The sequence below is a fragment of the Oncorhynchus kisutch genome, linkage group LG5 (assembly GCF_002021735.2).
Source record: "Oncorhynchus kisutch isolate 150728-3 linkage group LG5, Okis_V2, whole genome shotgun sequence".
Lineage (NCBI taxonomy): Eukaryota > Metazoa > Chordata > Actinopteri > Salmoniformes > Salmonidae > Oncorhynchus > Oncorhynchus kisutch.
The window spans coordinates 76,297,457-76,313,711 of NC_034178.2; the positions used below are offsets into that span (position 1 = coordinate 76,297,457).

General features: G+C 48.0%; 1 protein-coding gene across 1 annotated transcript in view; it reads right to left on the bottom strand.

The window, feature by feature from the left end:
- Positions 1–15,954, bottom strand: part of dyrk3 (dual specificity tyrosine phosphorylation regulated kinase 3) — a 30,514-nt gene extending 14,560 nt beyond the window's left edge. Inside the window, exon 1 of the mRNA XM_031825865.1 lies at positions 15,818–15,954. Coding sequence (XP_031681725.1) covers positions 15,818–15,895 — 78 coding nt within the window. The 5' untranslated portion in view covers positions 15,896–15,954. The remainder of the gene's footprint in view (positions 1–15,817) is intronic.
- Positions 15,955–16,255: the final 301 nt, after the last annotated feature.

The window sequence follows — 16,255 nt, forward strand, 5'->3', positions numbered from 1 at the left end:
CAACGTTGTTAGGATGAAACAGTCAGAAATCACCAAGCGCAACATAGCTTCTGCGTGCATATCAGCTAGAAAGATGTGTCGGCATCGAGTAATTGTCTCTGGCCCCCTCCCAGTTAGGGGGAGTGATGAGCTCTACAGCAGAGTCTCACAACTCAATCGCTGGTTGAAAACTGTTTTCTGCCCCTCCCAAAAGTTAGAATTTGTAGATAATTGGCCCTCTTTCTGGGACTCACCCACAAACAGGACCAAGCCTGACCTGCTGAGGAGTGACGGACTCCATCCTAGCTGGAGGGGTGCTCTCATCTTATCTACCAACATAGACAGGGCTCTAACTCCTCTAGCTCCACAATGAAATAGGGTGCAGGCCAGGCAGCAGGCTGTTAGCCAGCCTGCCAGCATAGTGGAGTCTGCCACTAGCACAGTCAGTGTAGTCAGCTCAGCTATCACCATTGAGACCGTGTCTGTGCCTCGACCTAGGTTGGGCAAAACTAAACATGGCGGTGTTCGCCTTAGCAATCTCACTAGGATAAAGACCACCTCCATTCCTGTCATTACTGAAAGAGATCATGATACCTCACATCTCAAAATAGGGCTACTTAATGTTAGATCCCTTACTTCAAAGGCAATTATAGTCAATGAACTAATCACTGATCATAATCTTGATGTGATTGGCCTGACTGAAACATGGCTTAAGCCTGATGAATTTACTGTTTTAAATGAGGCCTCACCTCCTGGCTACACTAGTGACCATGTCCCCCGTGCATCCCGCAAAGGCGGAGGTGTTGCTAACATTTACGATAGCAAATTTCAATTTACAAAAAAAAAAATACATTTTCGTCTTTTGAGCTTCTAGTCATGAAATCTATGCAGCCAACTCAATCACTTTTTATAGCTACTGTTTACAGGCCTCCTGGGCCATATACAGCGTTTCTCACTGAGTTCCCTGAATTCCTATCGGACCTTGTAGTCATAGCAGATAATATTCTAATCTTTGGTGACTTTAATATTCACATGGAAAAGTCCACAGACCCACTCCAAAAGGCTTTCGGAGCCATCATCGACTCAGTGGGTTTTGTCCAACATGTCTCTGGACCCACTCACTGTCACAGTCATACGCTGGACCTAGTTTTGTCCCATGGAATAAATGTGGTGGATCTTAATGTTTTTCCTCATAATCCTGGACTATCGGACCACCATTTTATTACGTTTGCAATTGCAACAAATAATCTGCTTAGACCCCAACCAAGGAACATCAAAAGTCGTGCTATAAATTCACAGACAACACAAAGATTCCTTGATGCCCTTCCAGACTCCCTCTGCCTACCCAAGGACGCCAGAGGACAAAAATCAGTTAACCACCTAACTGAGGATCTCAATTTAACCTTGCGCAATACCCTAGATGCAGTTGCACCCCTAAAAACTAAAAAAATGTCTCATAAGAAACTAGCTCCCTGGTACACAGAAAATACCCGAGCTCTGAAGCAAGCTTCCAGAAAATTGGAACGGAAATGGCGCCACACCAAACTGGAAGTCTTCCGACTAGCTTGGAAGGACGGTACCGTGCAGTACCGTAGAGCCCTTACTGCTGCTCGATCATCCTATTTTTCCAACTTAATTGAGGAAAATAAGAACAATCCGAAATTCCTTTTTAATACTGTCGCAAAGCTAACTAAAAAGCAGCATTCCCCAAGAGAGGATGACTTTCACTTTAGCAGTGATAAATTCATGAACTTCTTTGAGGAAAAGATTATGATTATTAGAAAGCAAATTACGGACTCCTCTTTAAACCTGCGTATTCCTCCAAACCTCAGTTGTCCTGAGTCTGCACAACTCTGCCAGGACCTAGGATCAAGAGAGACGCTCAAGTGTTTTAGTACTATATCTCTTGACACAATGATGAAAATAATCATGGCCTCTAAACCTTCAAGCTGCATACTGGACCCTATTCCAACTAAACTACTGAAAGAGCTGCTTCCTGTGCTTGGCCCTCCTATGTTGAACATAATAAACGGCTCTCTATCCACTGGATGTGTACCAAACTCACTAAAAGTGGCAGTAATAAAGCCTCTCTTGAAAAAGCCAAACCTTGACCCAGAAAATATAAAAAACTATCGGCCTATATCGAATCTTCCATTCCTCTCAAAAATTTTAGAGAAGGCTGTTGCGCAGCAACTCACTGCCTTCCTGAAGACAAACAACGTATACGAAATGCTTCAGTCTGGTTTTAGACCCCATCATAGCACTGAGACGGCACTTGTGAAGGTGGTAAATGACATTTTAATGGCATCGGACCGAGGCTCTGCATCTGTCCTCGTGCTCCTAGACCTTAGTGCTGCTTTTGATACCGTCGATCACCACATTCTTTTGGAGAGATTGGAAACCCAAATTGGTCTACACGGACATGTTCTGGCCTGGTTTAGATCTTATCTGTCGGAAAGATATCAGTTTGTCTCTGTGAATGGTTTGTCCTCTGACAAATCAACTGTAAATTTCGGTGTTCCTCAAGGTTCCGTTTTAGGACCACTATTGTTTTCACTATATATTTTACCTCTTGGGGATGTTATTCGAAAACATAATGTAAACTTTGACACACAGCTGTACATTTCAATGAAACATGGTGAAGCCCCAAAATTGCCCTCGCTAGAAGCATGTGTTTCAGACATAAGGAAGTGGATGGCTGCAAACTTTCTACTATTAAACTCGGACAAAACAGAGATGCTTGTTCTAGGTCCCAAGAAACAAAGAGATCTTCTGTTAAATCTGACAATTAATGTTAATGGTTGTACAGTCGTCTCAAATAAAACTGTGAAGGACCTCGGCGTTACTCTGGACCCTGATCTCTCTTTTGAAGAACATATCAAGACCATTTCGAGGACAGCTTTTTTCCCATCTACGTAACATTGCAAAAATCAGAAACTTTCTGTCCAAAAATGATGCTGAAAAATAAATCCATGCTTTTGTCACTTCTAGGTTAGACTACTGCAATGCTCTATTTTCCGGCTACCCGGATAAAGCACTAAATAAACTTCAGTTAGTGCTAAATACGGCTGCTAGAATCCTGACTAGAACCAAAAAATTTGATCATATTACTCCAGTGCTAGCCTCTCTACACTGGCTTCCTGTCAAAGCAAGGGCTGATTTCAAGGTTTTACTGCTAACCTACAAAGCATTACATGGGCTTGCTCCTACCTCTCTCTCTGATTTGGTCCTGCCGTACATACCTACACGTACGCTACGGTCACAAGACGCAGGCCTCCTAATTGTCCCTAGAATTTCTAAGCAAACAGCTGGAGGCAGGGCTTTCTCCTATAGAGCTCCATTTTTATGGAACGGTCTGCCTACCCATGTCAGAGACGCAAACTCGGTCTCAACCTTTAAGTCTTTACTGAAGACTCATCTCTTCAGTGGGTCATATGATTGAGTGTAGTCTGGCCCAGGAGTGGGAAGGTGAACGGAAGCAACGAACCGCCCTTGCTGTCTCTGCCTGGCCGGTTCCCCTCTTTCCACTGGGATTCTCTGCCTCTAACCCTATTACGGGGGCTGAGTCACTGGCTTGCTGGGGCTCTCTCATGCCGTCCCTGGAGGGGGTGCGTCACCTGAGTGGGTTGATTCACTGTTGTGGTCATCCTGTCTGGGTTGGCGCCCCCCCCTTGGGTTGTGCCGTGGCGGAGATCTTTGTGGGCTATACTCAGCCTTGTCTCAGGATGGTAAGTTGGTGGTTGAAGATATCCCTCTAGTGGTGTGGGGGCTGTGCTTTGGCAAAGTGGGTGGGGTTATATCCTTCCTGTTTGGCCCTGTCCGGGGGTGTCCTCGGATGGGGCCACAGTGTCTCCTGACCCCTCCTGTCTCAGCCTCCAGTATTTATGCTGCAGTAGTTTATGTGTCGGGGGGCTGGGGTCAGTTTGTTATATCTGGAGTACTTCTCCTGTCCTATTCGGTGTCCTGTGTGAATCTAAGTGTGCGTTCTCTAATTCTCTCCTTCTCTCTTTCTTTCTCTCTCTCGGAGGACCTGAGCCCTAGGACCATGCCCCAGGACTACCTGACATGATGACTCCTTGCTGTCCCCAGTCCACCTGGCCATGCTGCTGCTCCAGTTTCAACTTCCACCTGACTGTGCTGCTGCTCCAGTTTCAACTGTTCTGCCTTATTATTATTCGACCATGCTGGTCATTTATGAACATTTGAACATCTTGGCCATGTTCTGTTATAATCTCCACCCGGCACAGCCAGAAGATGACTGGCCACCCCACATAGCCTGGTTCCTCTCTAGGTTTCTTCCTAGGTATTGGCCTTTCTAGGGAGTTTTTCCTAGCCACCGTGCTTCTACACCTGCATTGCTTACTGTTTGGGGTTTTGGGCTGAGTTTCTGTACAGCACTTTGGGATATCAGCTGATGTACGAAGGGCTATATAAATACATTTGATTTGATTTGATTAAGCCAATGCACAGTATTACACAGAGCCATGATCGCATGGAACTCCCATCTCCAATTACTCAAGCAAACAGCTTAATGACCTTTACAAACAGATGAAATAACATCTCATGGAAAGAAACAGTGAGGGGACACAAACACACTAACATTATTCTGTTGTATTGTTAATATATTCTTGTATTTTAAAATCGGTCTGTTCTTGCCTATCACTGTTTTGTTTACTTGTCATGTTTTGTGTTTCTTGTGGACCCCAGGAAGAGTAGCTGCTGCTTCTGCAGATCAACGAGGACAAACACAAACTCTCCATGTGTCAGCTGTTATCAGACTGGGAGGGTAGAGACAGTTAGACAAGACACATGCAGGGACTATAAAAACCTAGTTACATTTCAATCTGTCCCAGAAGTCTACCAAGAGATGTAACTCCCGAGCCTGGTTCAAACTTCCTCAAGCTCAACAGGGATAAAACAGAACTTCCTCAAGCTGAGAATGAGAACTTGTTCTCAACTGGCCTACCTGGTTAAATAAAGGTGAAATAAATGAAAGCTCAACAGTGATAAAACAGAACTCCTCATAGGCACCAAATCCACCCTCGCCAAAGCTGAGAACCTCACCATTGACAACACCTCCACTGTTTCTCCCTCCCTCCACGCACACAACCTTGGTGTCACCCTGGACTCTCATTTGACCACCACATAAGATAGACCGTCAAATCCTCATTCTTCCACTTCCGCAACATTCAGATCAACTGTATTATCCCACCAGGGGGACATTCATTAATGTGCTTAAAGAAAAAGACGGTACATAACACATGAAACACACAGAAACAACACACAAAAAAACATTCACTCAAAGCCCTATAGCTACACATTAAAAGTGAATGTGCAGTATACTGGAGGGACCAACAGACTATCTATTATACAGCCTGATGGCTGTTGGAATAAACTAGTCCCCATGTCTATCTGGTTTAATCTTCTATTGAACAAGTCCCCTTGTCTGGCTGCTGCTGTCAATCAGTTCTCAGTGATGAGTACTGTCCTGTAAAACTCTTTCAAGTTTTACGAGGATGAGTTGAGTGAAGGGGGATGAGTACTGTCCTGTAAAACGCTTTCAAGTTTTACGAGGATGAGTTTTGAGTGATAGGGGGATGAGTACTGTCCTGTAAAACGCTTTCAAGTTTTACGAGGATGAGTTTTGAGTGATAGGGGGATGAGTACTGTCATGTAAAACGCTTTCAAGTTTTACGAGGATGAGTTTTGAGTGAAGGGGGATGAGTACTGTCCTGTAAAACGCTTTCAAGTTTTACGAGGATGAGTTTTGAGTGAAGGGGGATGAGTACTGTCCTGTAAAACGCTTTCAAGTTTTACGAGGATGAGTTCTGTGTACAGGTTGGCGGCTGGTTCTTGTTCTATACCCATTTTCTTTCCTGCCGTCTTAAGCCCTGAAGCTTGACTTGTTCTCGCATGTTTCCGAACACGCATATCAGACCAAAGGTCAGCACACAGGACCGATTTATAGAACATTTGTAAGATATGGCGGTCGACAATAGAATGGTTCAGTTTGCGTTAAAAAAAAAGAACTCCTGCAATTTCTTTATCTTTGCAAAGGCACAGACAGAGGGTTAGAGGCACAGGGGGAGGGGCGCAGCTTAGAGGAACAGGGGGAGGGGCGCAGCTTAGAGGAACAGGGGGAGGGGCGCAGCTTAGAGGAACAGGGGGAGGGGCGCAGCTTAGAGGAACAGGGGGAGGGGCGCAGCTTAGAGGAACAAGGTGGAGGGGCGCAGCTTAGAGGAACAGGGGGAGGGGCGCAGCTTAGAGGAACAGGGGGAGGGGCGCAGCTTAGAGGAACAGGGGGAGGGCACAGCTTAGAGGGAACAAGGGGAGGGGCGCAGCTTAGAGGAACAGGGGGAGGGCACAGCTTAGAGGGAACAAGGGGAGGGGCACAGCTTAGAGGAACAGGGGGAGGGGCGCAGCTTAGAGGGACAAGGTGGAGGGGCGCAGCTTAGAGGAACAGGGGGAGGGGCGCAGCTTAGAGGCACAGGGGGAGGGGCGCAGCTTAGAGGAACAGGGGGAGGGGCGCAGCTTAGCGGAACAGGGGGAGGGGCGCAGCTTAGAGGAACAAGGTGGAGGGGTGCAGCTTAGAGGAACAAGGTGGAGGGGCGCAGCTTAGAGGAACAGGGGGAGGGGCGCAGCTTAGAGGAACAGGGGGAGGGGCGCAGCTTAGAGGAACAGGGGGAGGGCACAGCTTAGAGGGAACAAGGGGAGGGGCACAGCTTAGAGGAACAGGGGGAGGGCACAGCTTAGAGGGAACAAGGGGAGGGGCACAGCTTAGAGGAACAGGGGGAGGGGCGCAGCTTAGAGGGACAAGGTGGAGGGGCGCAGCTTAGAGGAACAGTGGGAAGGGCGCAGCTTAGAGGAACAGGGGGAGGGGCGCAGCTTAGAGGCACAGGGGGAGGGGCGCAGCTTAGAGGCACAGGGGGGGGGCGCAGCTTAGAGGAACAGGGGGAGGGGCGCAGCTTAGAGGCACAGGGGGAGGGGCGCAGCTTAGAGGCACAGGGGGAGGGGCGCAGCTTAGAGGAATAGGGGGAGGGCACAGCTTAGAGGGAACAAGGGGAGGGGCACAGCTTAGAGGAACAGGGGGAGGGCACAGCTTAGAGGGAACAAGGGGAGGGGCACAGCTTAGAGGAACAGGGGGAGGGCACAGCTTAGAGGAACAGGGGGAGGGGCACAGCTTAGAGGAACAGGGGGAGGGGCACAGCTTAGAGGAACAGGGGGAGGGCACAGCTTAGAGGAACAGGGGGAGGGCACAGCTTAGAGGAACAGGGGGAGGGGCACAGCTTAGAGGAACAGGGGGAGGGCACAGCTTAGAGGGAACAAGGGGAGGGCACAGCTTAGAGGAACAGGGGGAGGGGCGCAGCTTAGAGGAACAGGGGGAGGGCACAGCTTAGAGGAACAAGGGGAGGGGCACAGCTTAGAGGAATAGGGGGAGGGGCACAGCTTAGAGGAACAGGGGGAGGGGCACAGCTTAGAGGGAACAAGGGGGAGGGGCGCAGCTTAGAGGAACAGGGGGAGGGCACAGCTTAGAGGGAACAAGGGGGAGGGGCACAGCTTAGAGGAACAGGGGGAGGGCACAGCTTAGAGGAACAGGGGGAGGGGCACAGCTTAGAGGAACAGGGGGAGGGGCGCAGCTTGGAGGAACAGAGGGAGGGGCACAGCTTAGAGGAACAGGGGGAGGGGCACAGCTTAGAGGGAACAAGGGGAGGGGCACAGCTTAGAGGAACAGGGGGAGGGCACAGCTTAGAGGGAACAAGGGGAGGGGCACAGCTTAGAGGGAACAAGGGGAGGGGCACAGCTTAGAGGAACAGGGGGAGGGCACAGCTTAGAGGAACAGGGGGAGGGCACAGCTTAGAGGAACAGGGGGAGGGGCGCAGCTTAGAGGGAACATTTGTTATGAGATGGAAACACACTCCTGAACTATGCAATCCTTCCCCCCAGCTGAGAAGTGAGAGTGTGTGTGTGTGTGGCAGGCGTGTGTGTGTGTGGCAGGCGTGTGTATGTATGTGTGTGGCAGGCGCGTGTGTGTGTAGCAGGCATGTATGTGTTTGGCAGGCTTGTGTGTGTGTGTGTGTGTGTGTGTGTGTGTGTGTGTGTGTGTGTGTGTGGGGCAAGCGCATGTGTGTGCGTGTGGCAGGCTTGTGTGTGTGTGTGTGTGTGTGGCAAGCGTGTGTGTGTGTGGCAGGCGTGAGCCCTGAATAGCTGTGGGTGTGCAGCAGCAGGCATTCCAGTGGGAGCAGAGCAGACCTTCCTCCTACATCAGCTGTCTGAACAAACACAGAGACAGACAGACAGACAGACGGACACAGACAGAGTGTATGAGGAGAGTATAACATGTTGTAGCAGAAGACTAGGAGAGCGGGACCCTATTCTCTGTGCTCGTGGATTATAACTTGTCGGGAGAGAAGAGAGGTGAGGGGTAATGGTGAATGTGTTAGGTCAGATTTGGAAGCCTAGTAAATCTTTACAATCTATCAGACCTTGTTTCCTACCTGCTTGTGGTGTCCCCTGGACCTCCCTAATGGGTCTGGATGTAAACAGCCCCTCTGGCAGTAAGGAAATCAGAGAGCACCGTTCAAAAGGACCTACTGGGTCTGGTTCCAACATTAACACATCCCTCCTCCACATCCCTCCTTACAGTTCAAGGGAGAGAGAGACACGAGTGGGAGGAGAGGATAAGGAGGTAGAGGGGATAAGGAGGTAGAGGGGATAAGGAGGTAGAGGGGATAAGGAGAGAGAGAGACGGAGGAGAGAGGATAAAAAGAGAGAGACGTAGGAGAGGGTATAAGGAGTGAGAGACGGAGGAGAGGGGATAAGGAGAGAGAGACGGAGGAGAGGGTATAAGGAGTGAGAGACGGAGGAGAGGGTATAAGGAGTGAGAGACGGAGGAGAGGGGATAAGGAGAGAGAGACAGAGGAGAGAGGATAAGGAGAGAGAGGGACGGAGGGGAGGGGATAAGGAGAGAGGGGATAAGGAGGTAGAGGGGGTAAGGAGAGAGAGAGACGGAGGAGAGAGGATAAAAAGAGAGAGACGTAGGAGAGGGTATAAGGAGTGAGAGACGGAGGAGAGGGGATAAGGAGAGAGAGACGGAGGAGAGGGTATAAGGAGTGAGAGACGGAGGAGAGGGTATAAGGAGTGAGAGACGGAGGAGAGGGGATAAGGAGAGAGAGACAGAGGAGAGAGGATAAGGAGAGAGAGGGACGGAGGGGAGGGGATAAGGAGAGAGAGAGAGAGACGAAGGAGAGGGGATAAGGAGGGAGACGAAGGGGAGAGAGGATAAGGAGAGATTGGGAGACAAAGGAGCAAGCGTAGTAGTGACTACCGAACAGCACCCTGACTCACCTATTGCTGCTCTTTTGACCTTATGATCACTCGGCTACACAGCTGATGCCCCCTGGACTGTTTCAATAACACGGTACCTCATTTTATTTACCTGTCGGCCCCAGCCTAGAACTCAGGTCCTGTATGTACCTAACTGACCTGCTCTGCCCATTCATCACCATTTACCTGTCGGCCCCAGCTTCGAACTCAGGTCCTGTATGTACCTAACTGACCTGCTCTGCCCATTCATCACCATTTACCTGTCGGCCCCAGCTTCGAACTCAGGTCCTGTATGTACCTAACTGACCTGCTCTGCCCATTCATCACCATTTACCTGTCGGCCCCAGCTTCGAACTCAGGTCCTGTATGTACCTAACTGACCTGCTCTGCCCATTCATCACCATTTACCTGTCGGCCCCAGCTTCGAACTCAGGTCCTGTATGTACCTAACTGACCTGCTCTGCCCATTCATCACCATTTACCTGTCGGCCCCAGCTTCGAACTCAGGTCCTGTATGTACCTAACTGACCTGCTCTGCCCATTCATCACCATTTACCTGTCGGCCCCAGCTTCGAACTCAGGTCCTGTATGTACCTAACTGACCTGCTCTGCCCATTCATCACCATTTACCTGTCGGCCCCAGCTTCGAACTCAGGTCCTGTATGTACCTAACTGACCTGCTCTGCCCATTCATCGCCATTTACCCGTTGTTGTCTTAGCTCTCCTGATCAACACCTGTGATTGCTTTATGTCTCTCAATATGTCTAGTGTACTGCTGTCTTGGCTAGTTTTTACTGTTTTATTACACTGTAGAGCCCTCAGTCCTGCTCAAAATGCCTTAGACAGCTCTTTCGTCCCCACACACATGCAGAGACCTCACCTGGCTTAACTTGTCCCTCCAGAGACGAAACCTCTCTCATCGTCTCGCAACGCCAAGGTTTACCTCCACTGTACTCTCATCCTACCATATCCCTGTCTGTACATTATGCCTTGAATCTATTCTACCATGCCCAGAAATCTGCTCCTTTTATTATCTGTCCCCAACGCACTAGACGACCAGTTCTTATAGCCTTTAGCCGTACCCTCATCCTACTCCTCCTCTGGTGATGTACAGGTTAACCCAGGCCCTGTAGCCCCCAGTTCCACTCCTATTCCCCAGGCGCTATCATTTGTTTACTTCTGTAACTGCAAAAGCCTACGTTTGTTTTATTCATTGTTTTAGCTCACTCTGCCAACCCTGATGTCCTAGCCGTGTCTGAATCCTGTCTTAGGAAGGCCACCAAAAATTCTGAAATTTCTATCCCCAACTACAACATTTTCCGCCAAGATAGAACTGCCAAAGGGGGTGGAGTTGCAATCTACTGCAGAGATAGCCTGCAGAGTTATGTCATAACAGTTTAAGCTTCTACTTTTAAAAATCCATCTCTCCAGAAATAAGTCTCTCACTGTTGCCGCTTGTTATAGACCCCCCTCAGCCCCAGCTGTGCCCTGGACACCATATGTGAATAAATTCCCCCCCATTTATCTTCAGAGTTTGTACTGTTAGGTGACCTAAACTGGGACATGCTTAACACCCAGCCGTCCCACAATTTAAGATAGATGCTGTCAATCTCACACAAATGATCAAGGAACCCACCAAGTACTACCCTAAATCCTCATAGAAATCATCCTGACCAACCTGCCCTCTAAACACACCTCTGCTGTCTTCAATCTCAGCGTTTACTGCCTCATTGCCTGCGTCCGTAATGGGTCCGAGGGCAAACAACCACCCCTCATCACTGTCAAACGCTCCCTAAAACACTTCAGCGAGCAGGCCATTCTAATCAACCTGGCCCGGGTATTCTTGAAGGATATTGACCTCATTCCAGGATGCCTGGTTATTCTTTAAAAGTGGTTTCTTCACCATCTTAAATAATCATGCCCCATTAAAAAAATGTAGAACTAAGAACAGATATAGCCCTTTGTTCACTCCAGTACTGACTGCCCTTGACCAGGACAAAAACATCCTGTGGCGTACTGCATCAGCATGGAATAGCCCACGCGATATGCATCTTTTCAGAGAAGTTAGGAACCAATACACACAGGCAGTTTTAAAAAGCTAGCCTTTGCTTTCCTAACAGAAAACATTAGAACAAACTCCAAAAAGTTCTGGGACACTAAAGTCCATGGAGAATAAGAGCACCTCCTCCCAGCTGCCCACTGCTCTGAGGCTAGGAAACACTGTCACCACCGATAAATCTACGATAATCATGAATTTCAATAAGCATTTTTTTTATATATATTTTTTACAGCGCATTCTTTCCACTTGGCAACCCCCTACCCCGGTCAACATCTCTGCACAGCAACTTGCCCAACCCATTTCTCCAGCAGATGTTCTGAAAGAGGTACAAAATCTGGACCCGTACAAATCAGCCGGGCTAGACAATCTAGACACTCTCGTTCTGAAATTCTGCCGCAATTGTTGCAACCCCTATTACTAGCCTGTTCAACCTCTCTTTCGTATCGTCTGAAATCCCTAAAGATTGGCAAGCTGCCACGGTCATCCCCCTCTTCAAAAGAGGAAGACACTCTAGACCCAAACTGCTACAGACCCATATCTATCCTACCCTGCCTTTCTAAAGTCTTCGAAAGTCAAGTTAACAAACAGATCACCAACTATTTTGAATCCCAACGTACCTTCACCGCTATGTAATCTGGTTTGTGAGCTGGTCATAAGTGCATCTCAGCCACGCTCAAGGTCCTAAACAATATCATAACCGCCATCGATAAAAGACAATACTGTGCAGCCGTAATTATTAACCTGGCCAAGGCTTTCGACTCTGTCAATCACCACATTCTTATCGACAGACTCAACAGTCTTGGTTTCTCAAATGACTGCCTCGCCTGGTTTACCAACTACATATCAGACAGAGTTCAGTGTGTCAAATCAGAGGGCCTGTTGTTCGGACCTCTGGCAGTCTCTATGGGGGTGCCACAGGGTTCAATTCTCAGGCAGACTCTTTTCTCTGTATACATCAAAGATGTTGCTCTTGCTGCTGGTGATTCTCTGACCCACATCTACGCAGACGACACCATTCTATATACTTCTGGCCCATCTTTGGACACTGTGTTGACAAACCCCCAGATGAGCTTCAATGCCATACAACACTCCTTCCGTGGCCTCCAACTGCTCTTAAATGCAAGCAAAACTAAATGCATGCTCTTTAACCGATCGCTGCCCACACCCACTCGTCCATCTAGAATCACTACTCTGCACGGTTCTGACTCAGAATATGTGGACAACTACAAATACCTAAGTGTCTGGTTAGACTGTAAACTCTCCTTCCAGACTCACATTAAGTATCTCCAATCCAAAATTAAATCTAGAATCGGCTTCCTATTTCGCAACAAAGCATCCTTCACTCATGCTGCCAAACATACCCTCGTAAAACTGACTATCCTACCGATCCTCGAATTCGGCAATGTCATTTACAAAATAGCCTCCAACACTCTACTCAGCAAATTGGATGCAGTCTATCACAGTGTCATCCGTTTTGTCACTAAAGCCCCATATACTACCCACCACTGCGACCTGTATGCTCTCGTTGGCTGGTCCTCGCTACATATTCGTTGCCAAACCCACTGGCTCCAGGTAATCTTTTAGTCTTTGCTAGGTAAAGCCCGCCTTATCTCAGCTCACTGGTCACGATTGTTGCACCCACCCATAGCACGCGCTCCAGCAGGCATTTTTCACTGGTCACCCCCAAAGCCAACTCCTCCTTTGGCCACCTTTCCTTCCAGTTCTCTGCTGCCAATGACTGGAACGAATTGCAAAAATCACTGAAGCTGGAGACTCATATCTCCCTCACTAACTTTAAGCATCAACTGTGCACAGGTTTGGTTCCTCATTTGAAGCTAATTTCCTGCCATTCTACACATTTTGAGAAAAAATTGCAGATTTAAAGAACATTTTCTACAATTCAATGCATTTTGCCATGGCTAATACAGTGTTATTTTTCTCTACTCTCCTGGATTCTCTAGCTTTGACTTTGGTGATTGTTACTAAATTACTCAAATATATATGGTAGGTCCATTATCTTCCTACTTAAATTATAACAAACTGGCTGCCCAGTCCCATCTCATAGGCTGCCCAGTCCCATCTCATAGGCTGCCCAGTCCCATCTCATAGGCTGCCCAGTCCCATCTCATAGGCTGCCCAGTCCCATCTCATAGGCTGCCCAGTCCCATCTCATAGGCTGCCCAGTCCCATCTCATAGGCTGCCCAGTCCCATCTCATAGGCTGCCCAGTCCCATCTCATAGGCTGCCCAGTCCCATCTCATAGGCTGCCCAGTCCCATCTCATAGGCTGCCCAGTCCCATCTCATAGGCTGCCCAGTCCCATCTCATAGGCTGCCCAGTCCCATCTCATAGGCTGCCCAGTCCCATCTCATAGGCTGCCCAGTCCCATCTCATAGGCTGCCCAGTCCCATCTCATAGGCTGCCCAGTCCCATCTCATAGGCTGCCCAGTCTCATCTCATAGGCTGCCCAGTCTCATCTCATAGGCTGCCCAGTCTCATCTCATAGGCTGCCCAGTCTCATCTCATAGGCTGCCCAGTCTCATCTCATATGCTGCCTGACTACAATATTTTCTCTTGATACACTAATAAATGCATTCTGTGTTAATTGTGTACCTGCCTACAATACACACAGTAGTGTGCATAGATCACAACCCCATAGTAAGTCAATAGGGCTAGCCACAAATAATTTGTAGCCAACTAGCCACAAAGAATTGTCAACTAGTCATCTACCTTGCATTACATTAGATGTCGGTTGTTTTTGCCTGTTAAAATGGCTGGTTAGCTAGATTATTACAATTCCCATATAGCTAGCTGATAATTATGAAGTTAAAAGTTTGTTTATGTGGCCATCTTGTCATCTGGGTTACCATTAGCCTGGCTGGCAGCAGGTTGAGTGAATAGGCAGTACGATACAAGGCATAGTCGTGAGGTGATTGATGCACGCACATCGTCTACCCGCCCTCTCACTGACAGACAGAGTGCCACAACAGGCTCGGAGTGATTCCTCACACTGGCGCCGTATAGCTGCCCTCCTCCGTAGGGACATCCTCCTAGCCGTTGTGTGTGTGTGTGTGTGTGTGTGTGTGTGTGTGTGTGTCTCATCCGGATGTTTATTTGTATCGTAGATAGAATCAGGTTATATTTGCATGTTTTCCCAGGGTTGACAGAGTCCCTGCAGGCTCTGTAGTAGCCCATGGCTCATGAAAAGTGATGTGATAGCTAGCCAGCCCTACTTGCTAAATAACCATGGATTATGATCAGGGATAACCTATAGGTACAGCCCTCTCCTGCTAGAATGAACGATATGTATCTTCTATCGATCTATTGATAGGTCAGGCGCAGTCACAAAGTGAGCGATGACAGGAAAACACTGCTGGTTTGACAGTCTGACCCGCCTCTCGGTACCTGGGTGTGTGTTTTGTGTATACACTGTGGTTACAGTCACATGTCATCACACAGAGACAGAGACCATGGACGATCCTTCAATGTCTTTGAATTTTGCATGCTTCATATGCAGCCAGCCAGCGGTAGCGCATAGGCCATTTACTGTGCTTTGACGGACAGAAAGTTGGACCAGTTGATTAAAAGGTGTGGAACAGACTGAATACAGCTGGACCAGTTGATTAAAAGGTGTGGAACAGACTGAATAAAGCTGGACCAGTTGATTAAAAGGTGTGGAACAGACTGAATACAGCTGGACCAGTTGATTAAAAGGTGTGGAACAGACTGAATACAGCTGGACCAGTTGATTAAAAGGTGTGGAACAGACTGAATAAAGCTGGACCAGTTGATTAAAAGGTGTGGAACAGACTGAATAAAGCTGGACCAGTTGATTAAAAGGTGTGGAACAGACTGAATAAAGCTGGACCAGTTGATTAAAAGGTGTGGAACAGACTGAATAAAGCTGGACCAGTTGATTAAAAGGTGTGGAACAGACTGAATAAAGCTAGACCAGTTGATTAAAAGGTGTGGAACAGACTGAATAAAGCTGGACCAGTTGATTAAAAGGTGTGGAACAGACTGAATAAAGCTAGACCAGTTGATTAAAAGGTGTGGAACAGACTGAATACAGCTGGACCAGTTGATTAAAAGGTGTGGAACAGACTGAATACAGCTGATGTCGTTCATTCATTAAAATAAAGAATGTGACAGGTGAAATGAAGAACTCGCTCTGCTTTATCTCCTAACGTATTGCACAGGTTGACTGCAGGTATTTACTTAAAGAGTAGCTCCAAATATTAAAATGTATTCAAAAATATTCAATTAGTAAATTTCAACGGTATTGAAAAACCATCCCATGGCCATTTCCAAATATCCAGTATCCTTCCCAACCCTACTGTGTGTGTGTGTGTGTGTATATACACAGCGATTTGGTGTATTGGGGGCAGGCGTCTGTGCGTGTGTGTGTGTGTGGTGCTTTGGGAGCAGGCCTGCGGGGCGGTGTGTGTGTACTCACAGTGTGTTTGGGTATCGGGGGCAGGCCAGCGGGACTGTGTGTGTCTGCTTCTTCCTTCAGTAGGTGGTCAGTTCTCATGTAGGAGTTATAGAGGCCGTCACCATGACGCGCTGGTGGACACAACAACACAGGTCAGAGGTCACGCTCTGGATCAACTTCATTGACATTAACAATATAATCAGACACATTCGTAATAAATAAATTGGTCTAACAGGAGCTCTCATATAACAGACATACACCGAGTGCACCTTATGCCCTCAGAAAAGCCTCAAATCGTTGGGGGATGGACTCGACAAGATGTCGAAAGCTTTCCACGGGCAGAGCAACATCCTCATCTTCCCGGTACCGCAATTTCAACTGTCCCAAACTTAACTTGAACCAAAATTAAAACACATGTTTGTGTTTTTGTGTGTGTTAATATGCCAACATGAGTCTAGA